General features: G+C 42.3%; 2 protein-coding genes across 3 annotated transcripts in view; one reads left to right on the forward strand and one right to left on the reverse strand.

Annotated features, from left to right (window-relative positions):
- Positions 1-1,236: 1,236 nt before the first annotated feature.
- UBR7 (ubiquitin protein ligase E3 component n-recognin 7) lies at positions 1,237-18,158 on the reverse strand. The gene is made up of 11 exons (XM_006075435.4): positions 17,955-18,158; positions 15,913-16,046; positions 15,251-15,311; positions 14,277-14,372; positions 13,162-13,215; positions 12,687-12,792; positions 10,537-10,745; positions 10,213-10,362; positions 9,540-9,702; positions 7,937-7,998; positions 1,237-3,493 (listed from the first exon to the last, which is right to left on the reverse strand). Exons 1-11 carry the CDS (start codon positions 18,102-18,104, stop codon positions 3,401-3,403), a joined length of 1,278 nt encoding a protein of 425 aa, XP_006075497.3. The 5' UTR covers positions 18,105-18,158; the 3' UTR covers positions 1,237-3,400.
- The window catches only part of GON7 (GON7 subunit of KEOPS complex), a 66,704-nt gene continuing 65,479 nt past the window's right edge, over positions 18,142-19,366 (forward strand). The window contains exon 1 of one of the 2 annotated variants that reach the window (XM_044933324.2): positions 18,142-18,566. In XM_044933324.2, the coding sequence (XP_044789259.2) occupies positions 18,359-18,566 (208 nt within the window). In that variant the 5' untranslated portion in view covers positions 18,142-18,358. The remainder of the gene's footprint in view (positions 18,567-19,366) is intronic. The other variant, XM_006075434.4, reaches the window with a different exon arrangement.

Raw genomic sequence — 19,366 nt, forward strand, 5'->3', positions numbered from 1 at the left:
TGCTGGCAGCCAAGAGAGAAGAAAGGCTGAGTGCCCTCACGTCACCTGGAGCTGCCCCAAGAGCATGGAGGCACAGAGGCCAGGGGGCTGAGACTGGCACAGGACCCTGTGAGGACCACCTGTGAGACGGGACCCTGGCCCAAGAGGTGAGGCTGGGTGGCTTCTCCGGTCCCTTCATCCGAGGGGTCCTGTGACCCTAAGTGTGGATCGCTCACCTAGTGCCCAGTGGTCCAGGACACGTGAGGCACCAGTCTGGCTGTAGCCCAGATGCCCACTTAGGCCAAGGCTTGCGTCTGGTAGCTGCTTCAAGGTGGACGGACTGGGAGGCAGCCTCACTGGCTCCTGGGGGCTCTGCTGGGTTGATATCCACGTTCCCTGTGCTTCCCACGTTCGCAGCACACACTCGCCTTCTGTGGGAGCTGAACTAGCTCCCTGCCAAGGTCCGGTTATCACTTGGATTGTTGCTCTTTCAATTTTCTTCTACTGCACTAGGGTCCTTTTAGGGAGCTGGGAGGTGTGCAGTTTTCCTGGCATGGATGGTTCTATAATCCTGAGTGTTTACCGATGAGAGCGGTTCCAAGGCTACGGAGGGCACTTTATTCACCTGCGTTTATCATAGGTGAGGACTGCAACTGTGAATCATCTCCAAGGAAGCAAGAGCTGGGGGAAGGCCACAGATGGGCCTCTTCACGGGCTTCTTGGTTTGTCCTCACATTTACTTTTGAAGTAATGGCTACCATGGAGGTGGACCGTGTCTCTCCCTTGGCCTGTGGGTTCCTGGCTCTCTCCCCTGTATAGAGCAAGACCAGAGTACATTGCGATTCATCACAACCCTCACCCATCTCTGTTCTCTGTTCACCTAAGAAATTATGGACCCTCTCTCCTTGGAGGTGTTGTAAAGTGGGTTCCTCAGAGGTGTTGTAAAGCCAAGTTTGTGTGCGTTCCTCGGAGGTGTTGCAAAGCTGTGCATGTATGTGTGTGTGCACAGAGGTGTTGCAAAGCCGGGTGTGTATATGCGTGTGCACCCGTGTGAAGGAGCTCTGCTGGCAAGACCTGAGATCTGGGGTGTGTGTGTTGGGATCAGGCCACATCATGCTGGGGAGACAGGAGCCAGCCCCTCCGCTGCAGCAGGCCCCAGGGCGGCTGGAGCTGCCGCAGTGGACTCACATGGTTCCTGCATCTGCAAACGGAGGCCATATACATTTAAATGTGACGAGAAACCATCTGAAAAGCCACTATTTTGAATTGATTTATTTAAATTTTTACAGAAACCTGATTAGAGTTAAGTATGTAATTATAAGTCCAGTAACAATTCTACAAAAATGCACATACAATGCCAGAACTCCTTAAAAGTAACTAATATCATATTCTTATTTTGCATAAAACATGCATTAATATCAACTGCCACATGTTGGCCAAAATCAGTCTCTACAAGAAGAGACGGTCCAGTACAGTCAATAAGAAAACTAGCTGTGAACAACAGGTTTAAAAAAAAAAAAAAAGAGGTTTTCTGGTTAACATGAGAGGAACAGTACCTTTCCTAAAACAAGCCCTTCAGCACTGGGGGTTTGCTTGTGCTGCACAGTGATGCTGAGACTTGGTCCTGACCTGTCGTAAGAAGAAACTTTCTGGTGGGTAAATCATATGCCTGAGATGATAGAGCCTTTCAGGCCATACTGGTATACAATTAGTATCACCTTGCAGAGAGGGGTTCAAAAATCCTCAGGCTTGGAACAGACAGCTCCCAAGCTGGGGGTGGCGGCCCTCTCGGAGATGCCCGGAGCTCTGGCCCTGGCCACTTCAGCCTTCCACAAGGCCAGCTCAGAGCACACACGCCTGTCCTGTGGCCACGAGATCTTCCCGCTCCACACATCACTCTTCCTGGGGATCTGTAATTAGGAGGTCTGAGGCAGAAAAACGTGAACTGTACTTTTTCTTGAAGGCCTTTGCCTTCTGTAGGCCGAGTTCACCATACTCAGGGATCGGTGGGTACTTATGACTGCTGGACACACAAAAAATATTAATATACACTTGTGGCCCCAAAGCCTCAAATGCTTATAGTCACACACCTCAAAGTGTGTCGTCTACCATCAGGAAAGACCATGCTCCTCCAGAGGGAGAGAGCAGCTGAGGGCTCTTGTTTATTGAAAGGTGTTTTCCACACAGACTGAGGGGCTTTAAAGACACTTCAAACCAACTGAAAGGACATCCCCTCAAATATGGGCTTTTATACAACACCCCATGAGGTTCTTCGAAAGAAGATCTCACAGTTATTAGGGACTCAGCTGCAGACTGACATTAGGGACTATTCTTTACTTAAAGCTCACTATCTGCGCGGCCTGGGACCTTGTCTGGGATCTCCTCCAGTCTGCCTCTCCCAAAAGAGGGCACTCACTGGCCCTGCTCCTTACAAGTAGGCTAAGCCAGTATGTTTTTTCTTCAGCACAGATTTAAGGGGGAAATAATTTACTGGGCTTCTAATAACATTTTCTTAACAGAACAATATCAAAATAGGTCTATTCTTAATATATGCTTACGAATATCCCTGATAATATAAAGAAACTCGGAGGACTTTGTAAACCACCAAGATTTCACAGGGTAGTACCCGGTCTATTTTCTAGGCAGCAGAGAGGGACTAGTCTTGATATAATGGCAGATTTTCTCCAGGAAGCCCTGTGAGCACTACAGTACTGAAATTCTAATATTCTAGTGTCAGTAGATTTGTGAATGACATTTCCACTTTAAATTTATTAGTAAAATTTGTAACAAAGGTAGGCTTCCTCAATCCTGCCATCAGTCAACCTCCTTGCCTGTGACACACATCTAAACCAAAAGCTGCAGTCCTGGCTAACTCCGGAGGGTCAGCCTAGATGAAGCAAGCTCTGAGGTCCCTTCTAGGCCATGACCAAACCTCAGAACACAGGGACAAGGGAGAGAAGCAGACCAGGCTTGAGGAAGCTTTGACCCAAGGCACCACGATCAGAGGGGTGAGGGGACCTGTGGAGCTGACAGGAGGGCTTCTGCAACACTCCTCAAAGCAGGTCCTGGAAGACAGAGGCTGCGGCAGAGTAGACACACTTGGGAGTTAAAACAACAAATCATTAAGGGGGTAAAAAAAGATGAGTTTACTTTTTCAAAACCAAATCAAACTTCTTGAAAGTTCTGAACAAATAACCCTGGCTAGACTGGGGTGGGGTTGGGGGGCTCAAGTCTGTGGAATGAGTTGCATTTAGCTGAGTCAGAAAGAAGAATGCTGGTTGTGAAATCAGCATAAACATTGTGGCTACTGTTGTTAAGGAGAGTGAAGGAAGCTCAAGGCTGGAGGAGGAAGCGGCCTCTTTTATTCCTGGAACAGGAAGTGGGTCTTCCTCCGCCTGGATAGAAGGCGCCGCACTCCTCTCTAGCTGCAATAATACTGCATCCCATCCACTCTTCTTCTCTTTTTTGACTGAAATTCTTCAAAGAACTGCTGGATGTCCTCTCTCTTAACCACCTGTGGATGGAAAGCAAAGATTAGGAATGCTGAGTGTGGGTTCCACTGCCACCCTTAGGTTCCTCATTGAAATGAGATGAAAGGGGGACTTCCATGTGGTCCGGTAGGTTAGGGATCTGTCTTGCAGTGCAGGGGATGTGGGTTCAATCCCTGGCCGAGGAACTAAGACTCCGCATACTGTCCAGCACTAGGCCCGAGCGCCACAGCTAGAGAGCCCGTGCACAGCAAGGAAAGATCCTGCATAATGCAACTGAGATGCAATGCAGCCAAATACATAATATTTTTTTAAAGGGAGAGATGAAAGCAGTAGCCATCTAACAGGACCATTTGAAGAGCAGATGAGATGTAATGCCTGTGCAAGCCCTGCCTGGCACAGAGTAGGCTCTCTATGAACACTGTCAGCTGAAGAGAGAAGTGACAGAACCGCATGAACACCGAGGGCCCCGAGGTCTCCGGAGGACACTGTGCTCCCTCGAGACACAGCTGTCCTGGGATGTCCCTCAGTTCCGCACAAGCACCCCAGCAAACAAAGGTGGCTTTTTTGACACTTGTGCTCTCTCCTTTATACTGAAGGAAAAAAAAAAGAAGAAACCTCAAAACTCTTCTCTCTTTCAGGAGTCCAAAATTAAAGACATTTGCTATATAAACAGAAAAATAATTGGCAAAAACTATGGAAGCATTACTCTCAGTCAATGGAATATCCATGTTATACAATAACAATGAGAAATTTATCTTGAATTTTATTGGAAAAAGGATTAGAGCATCACACAGAAGTGTTTATGATTATCAGCAAAATAGAACATTAAAAATAAGAAAATAAGGGGGAATATGGATTAAAAAAGTAAACCGGGATGACCCAGAAGGAGTTCCTGCTTATTCCAAGAGGGAGTTTGTGCCACAATTGACAGGTTTGTTGATGTGGGTTTTACTTTTTATTGTTTACTTATTTATCAGGATCCTAGTTCCCCGACTGATCAGGGATTGACCAGGGGACAGACCCATGTCTCCTGCTTTCAGATAGGAGTCTTAACCACCGGGGAAATCCTGATGAGATGTTTAATTACAAAGGCAGCACACTGTTACCAACATGATTTTTAATTTTGTAACACATTCTTATTATCATGAGGAAATAAAGCTGGGGTACGGAGAGAGAAAGAGAAAAAGAAAGTACTGGAATGCAGGGACCAAGGAGGAGAAAGAGAAGGAAAAGAGAAGACAAATACTTGTGTGTAAAGTGAAAACTTCCCCCTCCTGTCCCCAGGAGTGAACGTACAAACATCCCCAAGTGGCAAAGCCAATGTGAATAACTCACTGGGGTAAGATACTGACTAATCCTTGAAAAAGTTCACATTTTGTCAGTATTCTGCCAGACTGGTAGCTGACACTGACAATAAGCTGGAGGTCAACCAGTGGGAATGAGAACCCCTCAGACTCAAGATGGAGACGGCCAACACACACGGAGGCCACCGCAGCTCAGAGCGCTGAGTGGCTGGGCTTAGGAATGTCCACTCTCAAATGCTAATAGGTAGGATACGAGGGAGTTCCGATGTGAAGCCTCTGTCCCTCACTTGGATCACAGACATTACACACTGAAAGGCAATGCAAGGAAACCATTTCTCTGGCAAGGATATAGTAGGAGGAGACTTAAGAGCCCACAAACTATAGAGTGTGTCATTTTTAGTTTCCAGACCTCCTCAAATGGTCACAGCCAACATAAAGAGTAGAAATATTAAAGATGTTTATTAAGTCACTAAGTTGTGTCCAGCTCTTCTGCAACTCCATGGACTGTCGCCTGCCAGGCTCCTCTGTCCATGGGATTCTCCAGGCAAGAATACTGGAGTAGGTTGCCATTTCCTTCTCCAGGTGATCTTCCCAACCCAGGGATCGAACCTACATCTCCTATATTGGCAGGCCAGTTCTTTACTGCTGAGCCACTGGAGAAGACCTAAAAATACTTGGGTCCAATAGTAAAATCATTTTATTGGTTTGTCTCAGAAAATGTGTAGTTTCTAAGTCTTAAGTCAGACACAAACATTAAATAAAGGGCAGGCCATTATTTGACAACATCTAGACATTATTATGAAAAACAAAAAGAAAAAAAAGGAAACAAACCAAAAATAGACCATATTATGGACAAACACAAGCAAAGCAGACAAGCTTTATGACAACTTAAGGTGTTTGTTTGTAAAGATCTAGTTAGTAATGTTGAAAACAAACAATAAAAAATATTTTTTCTGTCTTTCAAACCATCACATAGGATTTAAAAATTACCTCAGACTCATTAAGAATGGCTCCAGTGATAACAAAGATCCATATGTTGAAGACAGGTGTGAATACTCTGGATAAAATTGTTTCAAATGTGAAAAGCAAAAGACACTACACCTACTTTTTTCTTGTGTGTGATTTTAAGTGTGTGTGAAACAAAATCAATAATGAGCACAGCAACCACACACTACACAGAAGCAGAGGCACAAGTGCACACGCTGACACTGCTGACTGACACAGCTGGGAGGCCTGGAACGGCCACTGACAGTGCAGAGCTCAAAACAGTGACGCCCGCGGACGCCTGGAGTTCCAGTGAGAGAAGGCGGAGGCCGCCTTAAGCAGAGGACAGCCTCTGCAACAGAAATGAGAATAACTGACAGTTAAGAGCTGCTGGGAAACCAAAGGACATCCACAGGGACAATGAGGAACATTCTCTAAAAATGAGCAAACGGTTTCAGAAGGCTCTTTACCCTCAGACTCCACAATTCATTCTGCTGCAAGGCAGCAGTGCCAGCCATCCAGGCAGCTACAAGTCCTTCCCACGTTGATGAGAAAGCGCTCGGCCTGCAGACTTCTCCCAAGAAAGCAAGTCTCAGGGCATGTCCTAAGTGTCTGTCAGATCCAGGTCTGACTGCGTTAGTCTGTCTGGCGGTAGCAGAGCAGAACATTTACTGTCTAGAAGGACAACTGTAGGCCATGAAGAGAAAAGTTAGGTTTTATTTTATATCTCCCTTTCGAAGATAGAAAAGTATTTTAGAAAAAAATCCCATCATAAACACATATGAGTAGTAAAGAGTTAGAAAGTATTTGAAAATTCACCTGGAGAACTATTTTAAAAGATTAGACACTGTAGGGACGCCCCTAGTGATCCCTACAATGTTAACCCTACAGTTACCCTAGTGGTCCCTACAATGTTAACCCTACAGTGGTTAAGAATTCACCTTCCAATGCAGGGGATGTGGGTTTGATCCCTGGTCAAGGAACTAGATCCACATGCCCACGTCGGCATCTAAGCCCACGTGCTAAAACTAGACAAAAGTTGCCCTGCTTCAACTAAAGACCCCGTACATCACAACTCAGACTGACAGAGCCAAATCAATAAATAAATGAATTAAAAAAAAAAAAAAAAGATTACACATTAGAGTTAGTGTCGCTCTTAAAAGTTGTTAGACTGTCCTAACCAGCAGGACAAATATTTTAGCCCCCAATTATCAAGTTCTTTTATTCTAAACTACAGAACCCCAAGTCACAGAAAAGAGGTCTGGCTTAAATTTTTTTCCTGACTGGTCATTTTTGTTTCCTCCTCCAAGAAATCCTGCTGGATGATCAGGACTGGGAGAATCAGTATGGCCAATCCAATGGCCCCTCCTAAGCTACAACTGCTCTCTCAGGATCCTGGGTGGCCACTCCATCCCTCATCTGGAGGCTCGGGCAGGACTCCTAATGTGGCTGGTCACTACTGTTCATCTCCCTTCCCTCTGCCTGTACTACGCTCTCAGTCATCTTTTTCATCAGAGAAAATGATCTATGGAAAATAGTATGGAGGCTCCTCAAAAAAAGAAACAGAACCACCATATGATCCAGTTAATTACTTCTAGGTATATATCCAGGTTTCCCTGGTGGCTTAGACAGTGAAGAATCTGCCTGCAATGCGGAAGACCTGGGTTTGACACCTGGGTTGGGAAGACACCCTGGAGGAGGGCATGGCAACCCTCTCCAGTATTCTTGCCTGGAGAATCCCCAGGGACACAGGAGCCTGGCCAGTTACAGTCCATGGGGTCTCAAAGAGTTGGACACGACTGAGCAACACAGCACAGCACAGCACACAGGTATATATACAAAGAAAACAAAAACACTAATTCAAAAAGATACATGCACCCCAATGTTCAGAGCAGCATTATTTATAATAACCAAGATATGGAAGCACCCTAAGTGTCCATCAAGAGATGAATGGTTAAAAAAGATGTTGTATGTATATACACACAAACACACACACCAAGGGAATATAGCTAATATTTTATAATGATTTTAAAAGGAGTATAATCTATAAAAATATTGAATTATTATGCTGTACACTTGAAAGTAACAATAAATCTGTAAATCAACTGCACTTCAAAAAAAAAGAAACTTTATTCAAAACATACAGGGCTATGATTAAAATTCGTTAACTCTACTTACTGTGCCTTCATCAGCAAATCTCTTGAGATAGTCTTTAAGTTCAGTCTTCAAGTCATTGTATTCTAAATCAAAACAACAAAGCAAAGGACATAAACTTCAGACAATCCATTTGCATTTAGGAATAAAAGATTTCCTGACCATTAACACTTGAGTATTTTAATAGTTTAATCTATTTTTCTTCAAGTGAAATCTGCATACAGATTTGTTCTCAATTTCTCCCCAATTCCCTCACTTTGACAACTGGGAACCCTCTTTCATTAAATAAACCCTCGAGGAACAGATACTCCCACTCCCAAAAAGACTGTTGTTTAAGTCACTATGTCTTATCCAACCCTTTGCAACCCCAAGAACTACAGCATGGCAGGCTTCCCTGTCCTTCACTATCTCCTGGAGCTTGCTCAAACTCATGTCCATTGAGTCAGTGATGCCATCCAACCATCTCTCCTCCTGCCCTCAGTCTTTCCCAGCATCAGGGTCTTTTCCAATAAGTTGGCTCTTTGCATCAGCTGGCCAAAGTACTGGAGCTTCAGCTTCAGCATCAGTCCTCCCAGTGAATATTCAGGGTTGATTTCCTTTAGGATTGACTGGTTTGATCTCCTCACAGTCCAAGGGATTCTCAAGTCTTCTCCAGCACCATGATTCGAAAGCATCAATTCTTTTGGCACTCAGCCTGCTTTATGGTCTAACTCACACATTCGTACGTGACTACTGGAAAAACCATAGCTTTGACTCTATAGGCCTTTGTCAGCAAAGTAAAGTCTCCACTTTGAAATATGCTATCTAGATTTGTCATAGCTTTTCTGCCAAGGAGCAAGCGTCTTTTAATTCTGTGGTTGCAGACACTGTCTGTAGTGATTTTGGAGCCCAAGAAAATAAAATCTGTCGCTACAGCTGAGAATTTTTTAAAAGGTTTCCCATCTGTCTATAATTCTACCTTGGACTTGTTAAACATTAAGTTTTAAAACTCATCTCACTTAATAAATTGTATTATATACATGGGAACTTGAGGGTTATATCCCTCAAGTTATAGACTCTATCCCCAAAAAGCTTTTAGTCCAATAAAGGCAAAAGGAAATTAATCAAATAGTTACATGTGCAAGAGAGAAATAACCATTCTCAAAAAAGGGATACAAAAGTAGAAACTGTCTAGGACAGAAACCATGAAAATAAGTTGGGCATGCTGGGGCAAAAAATGTAAAAGCCTGCAATTAAGGGTTTGGGAATATTTTCCCCTCTAGTGGGTTTCCTGTGAACCACTGAAGCATCTCAACAACTGTCAAAAAGATGGCATGTAATGTTCAATGAAAATTGTTTCAATGGATGGAAAAAGAAATTGATTTCCTCTTATTCTGTACTTATACATCTACCCTTAATCAAAATAGCATGCTATGGTTTCTCAAGCATGCAATTATTCTAGCATTTAACCCTGACTCAATGGAAATAGTAGCTAAATACTCAGCAATGTTACAATCAAGCAAGTATAAGTGAGGCTTACTATATAATTCCAAATTTAAACCATTTTTAGTTGTCCTCCTTCTATATAATTTTTTTAATGGTGAAGGAAACTTCATGAACTTTATGAATTTTCACAAACAATATTTACCACAAATAAGTTCCACTTGCTGGACTCTGTTCATGCTATTAAGGGTGTCCATTAGCGGGTCTCTCCTGTCAGTTGCCTGGTCAACCTTGCCTTTGTTTTCATAAGCCAGAACTGTGTCATATTCATCTGTCAGGAACAGGACATCTAGATCGCCATACATTTTCTTTAAAAAATAAAACCAGTTTTCCCCATTAGAACTGTATGTCATTCTCAGAAAGTCGACCTCATGAGAATCACCAAAAATTTGTTTAAGTTTTCTAATATCCAGAAAACCCCCAGCCTTTCAGCAGAGTTGCTTGAAGGATTTATTCTTTCTGCCCAGATTTCTCTTAGAAATCTCCCAACTTCCAGTGGATGCTGCATGATCTAAGAGATTTTTATTTAAAAACCAACTTACTGTAACTTTCAATAAATTTGTGTTTCCAAGTAATTCTATGATATAGAAAAGCTATTTTCCACTGAAATGAAGATAAATAAGAAGTACTGCATCGTTCTTAATTGCTTCCATAAACATTCAGACTGCAAACACTAATTCATAAATTTGCTTAACATTAAAAAAAAAAACTTACGTTCCCTATACTCTAATATCAATTTCATAAATAAACTTTCCAAGTGTTCTTATTTTAGGCATCTGTGCACACAACACTTGATGCTGACATGGTCTGCTACTTACCATACAGTCTTTGCAGGTACACAACTTGCTCCTCCAGTTCAGGGGCCAATAGGTGGCAGTGTCTTTCTTTATAAACTGCTTAGCTTTAAGCTCCTCAAGTTTGCAGCCAGACTGTGATTCTGTGTTGAGATGTTGATTCTGAAATGCTTTCTGAAATTAAGTTTTGAAGTGTGTATTTTAAACCATCATCGTTTTCAAAGTTTAGATTTTGTAAAAGAATTTCTTTTAGGCAAAAGGTACAACTGAAATCCAAAGCTACATAGCTTACAGAATTAATTTTGCTTAAATTTTATTTCTTTTACAGCTCAGATTTCATTTTGTTACCTGGAGATCAGATTCAGAACTAGAGCTGGTACACGGTTCGTTTGTCTGCTCTGCTTTAACTTCCTTCACAATAGCCTTTCCATGTTCTGGAACATCCTCTTCGAGGGCATTATCTTGATGAGCTCCATTTTCAGTTTTGATAACTTCTTGATCGCCTACTCCATCAACATTCAGCACCAACCCATCATCTTCAGTAGTTACTTTTGTTACTGTAGGTTCAATGAAAACACACATACACACACACATCCACACCAGTGAGACAATGAAATCACTTCGTTTGATTAAAAAATACTTCAGAATCTGGAAAAGGAGAGAGTTAACCTTAATCTCTGGAATAATGAGAAAGGAAATAACACTTTTTTAGGTTATGCCTGCCTATTCTAAAGTGTCAAATAACAGAAAATTTTAAAATATCCATCACTAGTGGGAAGCGTGGGTTCAAGAGGGAAGGGATATATGTGGCTCAGTGGTAAAGAATCTGTCTGCCAATGCACGAGATGCAGGAGATGCAGGTTCAATCCCTAGGTCAGGAAGATCCCCTGGAGGAGGAACTGGCAACCCACTCCAATATTCTTGCCTGGAAAATCCCATGAACAAAGCCTGGCAGGCTACAGTCTGTGGGGTCACAAAGAGTCGGACATGACTGAGCAACTGAGTATGCATGCATGTGCAACATACACCGTAGAGGCACTCAGCTGATACCCTTCACTGTACAGCAGAAATTAACACAACACTGTCAAGTAATTACACTCTAGTAAAAAACAAAATGTGAACCAAGAACAGAAAAAAAAACCATCTGGAAAAAAGAGCTAAAAAAATATATCAATCACTATTTAAACATTTTATATGTAAATGAGAAAGGAAAATACTATAGATGTTAAAGACCCAGGGACACCAAAGAAGCAAGAGGCAATAGGAAGAGATTTAGCTGCAAACACAGAAGAAGGGTAGTTTTGCAAAAACAACAGCTTTTCTTTATGCGAGGAGGAAATTAGAAAGGACGCTTGCAGAGACAGAAATGACAGAAAACAGAGAAATGACAAGGGAACTCACACTGCAGGATGGCTTTTCAGTTTATTAGGAAATGAGGCCATCTGCTGACAGGGAAGGAAATGAAGAAGGGGCAGAGGGGAAGGGTTAAGAAAATCCAGTGAATGAGAAAGATTCAGGTCCAGCAGAAAGTGAGATGTAATTGAAAAGGATATGAATAGGCTGATTTGTGCTGATGTATGGTAGAAACCAACAGAGTAATTATAAAGCAATTATCCTTCAATTAAAAATAAATAAATTTTTAAAACACACACACACACAAAAAAGCATATGAACAGAAAGAGGACACACCAAGTACAAGAACTTGGAGACAAAACAAAAACGCAGGATGCTGCTTGAGGTTTGTATGGTGAAGTGTTCCCTAAAGGTGAGAAGGGCAAAAAATTATGAGGCTGGAACAACAGATACTATGAATTACTACCATTTAAAAAATAAACACATATAACATTAAGAGTAAAATAAAGTCTTTCATACTTAAGAACATTCATTACTAATTAGTGGTTTGGGTCAATTTCTTAGAGTACAGTAAAAGCATTAGGTGACAAACCGTGACCACCTCCTCCTCGACCAATAGCATGTCTTATATTTAAGAACAACTTGTTTGGGTTCTGTTATCTTTCAAAATCCCCTTAAAAACTGCTTTCTCCATTTTCTCCAATTCTGGTCTCATCCATATTCTGCATCATGCCATTTAAGTACAAATTGGTTCTTGGCAGTCACCCAATCTATCTATAAGCACCTTGTGGAGAAGGAACAGATCTTATACTTTATACTTTTTTCTATACCTCAGAGTCCCTTAAAAATGGAACTCTGTTCAATGTTATGTGGCAGCCTGGATGGAAGGAGAGTTTGGGGAAGAATGGATACATGTATACATATGGCTGAGTCCCTTTGCTGTTCACCTGAAACTATCACAGCATTGTTTGTTAGCCATTCCCCGGTACAAAATAAAAAGTTTAAAAATAAACCCCATAAAATAAAGTAAAAGTACACAGTGAAAAACATAGTAGCTACAACTTACTGAACAAATTGTACTGATTTGTATTGTACTGAACATACGGCCCAAGTTGGAGGCATGCCAACTCCACAGAGACTCTTACCTGCCAGCTGTGCAGCATAAGCCCACAAGAAAGAACAGCGCTTCATGCAAGCCTGGCACACCATCTCTTGGAAATCCCCACTCTCAGGAGGAATGGCGCCAAGATGCTGTGAACACAGAAAACCAAGTTATTTTCCTTGTGATCACCAAGTTGTCCAAAAAGTTCATTATTTTATAAAATATTGCCAACAGTACATTGATCATATCTCTATAGTATTTTTTAGAAGGGTAGTGATAATGTGAAATATAATTTAATTCCAAAAGACAAGATTTTTTTGGGACTTCCCTGGTGACCCAGTGGCTAAGACTCTGTTTCCAATGCCAAGGGCTTCGGTTCAGTCCCTGGTTAGGAAAGTAGATTCCATATGCCACAACTAAGATCAGACTCAGCCAAATAAATAAATATTAAAAAAAAAAAAAAAAAGGACAAGATCTTTTCTTTGACAATGGGATTAAAAAGTCAAAGCTCTCCTCACCCTTCCATGAAACCAATCTTCACAGACTATACACTGGATCATCTCATCTGGAATCTAACATAGAAAAGCAATTTGTTTGTTAATGATTACAGTGAATTCATGGGGTTCTCAAGACAAGAACACTGCCAATCCCTTCTCCAGAGAAGCCCAGTGTGCTGCAGTCCATGGGGTTGCAAAGAGTCAGACATGACTGAGCGACTGAACTGACTGACAATGAACTCTGGAATATCAAAGTAAATCTGGCACACATTAGAATCAGATATTAAATAATTCTCTACCAACTCTGTAAGGCCACTATCCACATGCAAAAAGTCAAGGAGACATGGAGAAACAGCAATTCAAGGGGTCAAAGAAGTTCTTTCTCCATGAACTGGGGTTACAAAAGGATTACATCGAGATAACCACTTTGTGAGTAATTAGCAAAACTTTCATATCAGTTACTTACTATCTGATTCCCACAAAACTTTATGAGTAAGTAATATATTTTCATTTTACACATAAACCCAGGCCCAGGGAGGTAATGTGAATTGTAGCAAGTTGTACAGTGAATTACAGAATTTTGCCTTTGTCAAAAGAAAAGGAAACTAGAAATTAAAGCACACATTCACTCACTTATATGTGCACAGAAAAAGGTCTCAAAATATATACACCAAAAGTGTTAACAGTGGTTATGTCTAGGAGGTAAGAAGGTACAGGAATGAGGAAGAATAAAAATTCTTTTAAAATTTTGCATACACCTCTAATTGAAGTTTTTAAGATAATCCAGTTTGTGCACCCTATTTTCTCTCCTTGCAGGAATGCGAGACGTTGAAGGTCATTTTCTGGAAAGTATTCAGAGAAAAGGAGCAAACAGGCAGGCAAAGAGAGGGAAGAAGGAAAAAGTTCTGGCCTTGATAAAGTCCTGTCCAATATTTCTCATGAGGTAAGAAAGAGAAAAATAGTTGGGCTCTGTACTACTTGTAGCTTTAGGTCAGAGTCATAAGAAGGAATAAATCTAGAATACTTTTACAATCCCCAAATCCCTGCTGAACAGCTAAAGGGCCAACTATGACAAGAGGCTGGGGAGTGAAGGCTGGAGATGACACAGTCCAGGTGTTGACCTCCAAATCTCTTACCTCATCTTCAGGATCAGGGTAAGGTCTCTTGCAAACGCAGTACAATCCAAAAAAGTTGTCATTGTACTTATTGCCAGAATTTATCTTTGCTTTGTCCTGAAAGATATTAATTTCAATATAAAACATGGCCTAACTTTATAATTTCATGCATCATGGAATTTATGTATTCAATAAATTTGTGCACTAAATATCTGTACCCGCCCCCCTCCCCTGGAAGCTAGTCTTCAAAGTATAAGGGGAAAAAAATCATCCTATAAAGTAATACTTTCTCCAGGATACAAGGAAAAAATAAAATTTATTTTCTATACCTTCTTTGTACCAATTGGGGGAGAATGAATCACAAATTTTAACTAACAATCTATGGAAGCTGACACTGGTCTAGAATTTCAAGATATTTCTTAATGCCCAGCTATGATAGTCAAAGCCCCCAAATTACTAGGAGGTGAAAAGTAGGCAAAGAAGTTGTCTAAAAATAATCTTTGAAGGAGGGAAAGAGCACGATAACTTTAGCAATTAGGATTGAATACAGTAAAGTCCCTTATTTTCTGTTTCATTTTTGGCATTTCACTGAAAGTTATTGTAGAAGATAGTCTTTATTATCCAAAAAGCAGTGAAAAACTTTTGCAAAAGCCCATGCTCATTACTGCCCAGTTTTATTTATTCAGTTTTAAAAGTCATACCCTTTTCTTTAAAAAGCCTTAGAGCATGAGCACAATCAACACAACTGAACCTGAATCACTTTAGAACACTACCCCCAAAGTCTTTCATATTAATTACAATCTATAGGTAGGCTCTGAACAGGTTACTTAGCTTTCCAACAAATAAATAAATGGGGTACAGTCTAACACTGATTTGCTCATTTGCAAAGAAGAAGCACAGAACTTCCTTTTTGAAAATTCTTGGTTTTTATCCCCTAGGACAAATACCAATCTTAGCTACTTTTCATGCATTTATCGTTTGCTGTGCTTACTTACAGGAAATAATTTGCATTCCAAATTTTTAAACTTGCTGTTTCCACAATCACAACGAAAATTTCTGAAAGAAAGGAGGAAGAGCCAATTTTAATTTTTCTTCTAAATTTAAAAACTACTCTTTACATTCATATCATAGCCTCTTCCCTTTCAACTGGCTTCTAGGATCTAAAAATTGGACTTGGTTGTTGTTCATGTATCCAATCTGCAATTTTCCCAAGCATATTACAATAAAATATTTAATAATTCTATAAATTAACATGTGTGTGCTGTGTGCCCAGTCGTGTCTGACTCTTTGCGATCCCATGGACCGTTGCCCACCAGGCTCCCCTGTCCATGGAATTGTCCAGGTAAGAATACTGGAGTGGATTGCCATTTCCTTCTCCAAGAAATTAACAAGCATGAAGACAAATATCTGTATCTCTCACATACACACATAAAACAGTGGCAGAATAGCAGTAGTCGTCTGAGTTTGCCCCATAATTATATTTTAAAAGGTCCCCTGGAAAAACTGTTCTTTCCGATTATATTATATAAAACAGTTGCATTAAAGTTTACCAGAGTACAACTACTTTGAATGCAAAAACATGATTAAGAAAAAAGTGCAACTGGAAAAGAATCTAAATATTTGAAAACCATCCAGCATCAATCTCTGACCATTTTACCTTTTTGTGTACAGCTCAAATAGTTTATGACTTCCATGACATTCATAACTGCAAGCCAGGCAAATTCCTGCTGGTTCTTCTCCCTCTGGAGTGCAGGTACTGCAGGCATACAGTGCTTGTCTCTTTACTGAACCCTAAAAGACAGCCCCAAAATGGAAAAAGACAGAAAACTGATGAGACATTGGCAGAGTGACCCAATGCCCATACTATGATCTGAGACATAACTGAAATCAGATTATCTGTGGTCAAGATCTTCCTGTAAAAGCCACTGAGACTAATAAAAAAAGCATATACAACAGAATACCAAAACATGGCTGCAGGTTTCATACACACGTTTCATATAACTTTTTCTCAAAGTGATAGAAGTTAACATTTTCAGTCAGCTGTGAATAAGCCAGTCTGCTTAACTATTTTAACACATGAAAATACAGGAGAATGTGTGTAAGCTTATGTAAGGAATAATCATACTTTAATTTTGGAATATGCTTGTGATTCCACCAAAGAGAACACCAATGTATTAAATGAATCCCTTTGATTTTAAGATGTATGCTGACATATTTAGAGTTGAAGTGTCATGGTCTGAAATTTATTTTCAACTGGTTCGGGAAAAAAACCAAAGTATATTACAGTGAAGAAGTAAAAGATAAAACAAATGTGGTAAAATGTTAAAAAGTGAATATATGTGAAGATACACAGATGTTCATAATATTATTTTTTCATTTTAACTGTAGACTTTAAACGTTTCAAAATAAAAAGTTGAAAGAAAAGCAAATCCTGATAATGGCTGCCATCTTCCGGGAAGAAGGGAGTCCCAGGAAAGCTTCTGTGATGCTGGTAATGTTCTCTCTCTTCATTTGGGTGGTATGCACCTGCAGGTGTTTTCGGTTTTGCTTTCCCAAGACTTATACATGGTTTCTGCACTTTTCCACATATTTTACAACAATACAAAAAAAATTTTTAAGGAAGTCTGTTTTAAAAATCTAAGTACGTTTCAAAAATAACTTACGTACAGGCTTTTTTAAAAAAGGCAAACAGAGAAAAAGTTGTTTCAGTGGCGAGCAAAGGTTTTAAAATATCAGCCAACATTAAATACCTCTGATACCAGGTGTATTAAAAAAAAAAAAAATCTAACCACTTTGCAGTGTAAACTCAACTGGTCATTGATGACAACTGGTATTGTGATCTCAGGCCACACCACATAAAGACCCCACGTCTCTCTCCCCATCCTGCAGTGTTCCACTCCACCGGCCTGGAAGGCAACCTCTTCTTCCTATCAAGCATTATCTCTCATTAGTTTTCTTCTACCACCTTTCTCCATTTTTTAAGCTAGAAACAGAATGAGTCACCAAACACTACGTCACACCCCCTTCAGTCCTTGTTCCCACCATTTTCCGAATGCCATCTCTCCTCCTCTCCTCCCCTTTCCTTAGACAGTGCCAACAGCTGTTCGGGTTCCGGTCTATCCCCCTGGGGGGCCGACTGCAGACAGACGTGGTACTTGCTTCCTCTCGCCAAAAAACCAGCTAGCACTTGTCAAACTAAATTGCAGAGGAACCAGCTGTCCAGGAGTCCAGCCTACGCGGAGAGATTTTCAAATCCAGAGCCCTCTCCTTTAACTCTGCTTTGACTCTCCCGTTTAGTACCCAGCAATACTCTGAGGATGGGAAAAGTAGGGACAAAAATACTCAGGATGTGAAAGGTCACAGGGTTGGTTTGGGGAAAGCGGCCGGGGCACCGAGAAGAGACGAGGAAGGAAGGAAAGAGCAGCTGCTCCGGGGCCAAAACCGGAGAAACGTCGGGGGCCGGAGAGAGGAAAATCGAGAAAGGAGGGGCGTCCTGCTGGCCACAGGTTAGGATGGGGGCTCAGGAGACTAAGGGTAAAAGGGCACCTGGGCCTGGGATGGGGACTCCTACGACCAACAGCTGAGCCGGACCACCACGGGGTGCCGGCCGCGGCCGGCGGGAAAAGAGAGGGTAAGGCGGGTGGGCAAAGGGAGGTTGAGGGGAGCCTGGCGGAGGCGAGGCCCGGGCCGCGCGCCCACCTGCGAGTAGGAGCACTTCTCCGAGTCACTGCCGCCCAGGACGGCGCAAGCCTCATTCTCCAGTTCCTCGTCCTCCTCAAGTACATCGACCAACGATACCACGGGCTCCAACTCCGACTGTCGCCCAGCTGGCTCCTCGGCTCCGGCCATCCTCAACTGTCACCCGGACCGCCGATCAGCCCCGGCGGAGGCGGGAAAAGCGTCCGCGAGGGGCGGGGCCGGAGGAGGCGGGGCCTCGGTGCCAGACACCAATCCCAAAGGCAGGGAGCGAAGGAAGGGGGAGGAGCGACTTCCGACAAACGGAAGTCAGGCCTCTCCCTTTTCCGCGCCTGCGCCCGCGGCGGGCTGGCTTCCGTTTCCGGTGGCGCCTCACTGTGGCGCGCTCCTGAAGCGTAGCGGTCGCTATGGAGCTGTTGGGAGAGTACGTCGGACTGGAAGGGCAGCGACAGCAGCTACGGGTGCCCTGTGAGGCGCCGGGCGTCACCGACCCTTTCCAGAGCTTGTTGTCCGGTGTGGCTCAGATGAGGGAGCTGGTGACTGAGCTCTTCGGCTCTCAGGTACAGCGGGAAGCACAGGACCGGGTGTCGGCGGCTCCCGACGAGGCCTTGGACGGTGAGCTCTGAGACGGTTCTGGGAGCGACAGGAGGGCGGGCAGGGGCGCCCGGAGTGGGAGAAATTTGCTCAGGGAACCTGTGTAGAGCGACAAACTTGGAGAAGGTGAGCCTTGGGGGAAGAATTCCAAATGAAAAATTTTAGCTGTTTTCGCCAAATTTGGGCGGTACCTGGACTCATTTAGCAGGACTGCTTTTCACGATTCTCTTTTCATTTATGTCACACAAAAAAGGTACTGAACGCCTACGGCCCTGTGCCAGTCACTGGGCTGAACTCTGGAGAAAGAATGAAGTGAATGCGACTCAGTTCCTGTTCTTGTGGAACTCTGTGGGAGGTTAGACAGACAAACATTCTTATTAAAGAGTAGAAGGAATGACCCTAGACTTCTCTGTAACTATTGCAAACCTGGAGAACCCAAGAAGGCTTCAGAGAGAGCATGACTTGTAAGCTGGGCTTAGATGGATGGAAAGGAATTTTCCCAGGCGTGAATTTACAAATATGTTTGGAAGACTGCCATCTATTACAGAATAGGAACAGGTTCTGAAGATTGGAATAGATTTCAGATGAAAAAGGCTTCACTGTCAGGCACTCCTTTCATTTGCCAGTGTGGTAGGTGCAGTTTGAAAGCACAAATGGAAAATTGAACTGTATTCTTAAGTCTTGTCTTGAATACCCTGAGGTGAAGAACCTAAGAACTAAATATTGGAATCAGGGGTTACTTCCCCTGTTGTTGTTGTTGAGGTTCAGTCACTCAGTTATGTCCAACGCTGCAACTCCATGGACTGTAGCACACCAGGCTT

Source organism: Bubalus bubalis, chromosome 20 (genome assembly GCF_019923935.1).
Source record: "Bubalus bubalis isolate 160015118507 breed Murrah chromosome 20, NDDB_SH_1, whole genome shotgun sequence".
In the NCBI taxonomy this organism is placed as follows: Eukaryota; Metazoa; Chordata; class Mammalia; order Artiodactyla; family Bovidae; genus Bubalus; species Bubalus bubalis.

Excerpts from the sequence above, each read along its gene's own strand:
- UBR7 (XM_006075435.4), bottom strand. The coding sequence starts at position 18,104 with ATGGCCGGAGCCGAGGAGCCAGCTGGGCGACAGTCGGAGTTGGAGCCC. Across the intron at positions 16,047-17,954 it reads AGAAGTGCTCCTACTCGCAG|GGTTCAGTAAAGAGACAAGC; the intron begins GTGGGCGCGCGG and ends GCTGTCTTTTAG. Across the intron at positions 12,793-13,161 it reads AAGATTGGTTTCATGGAAGG|CATCTTGGCGCCATTCCTCC; the intron begins GTGAGGAGAGCT and ends CTGTGTTCACAG.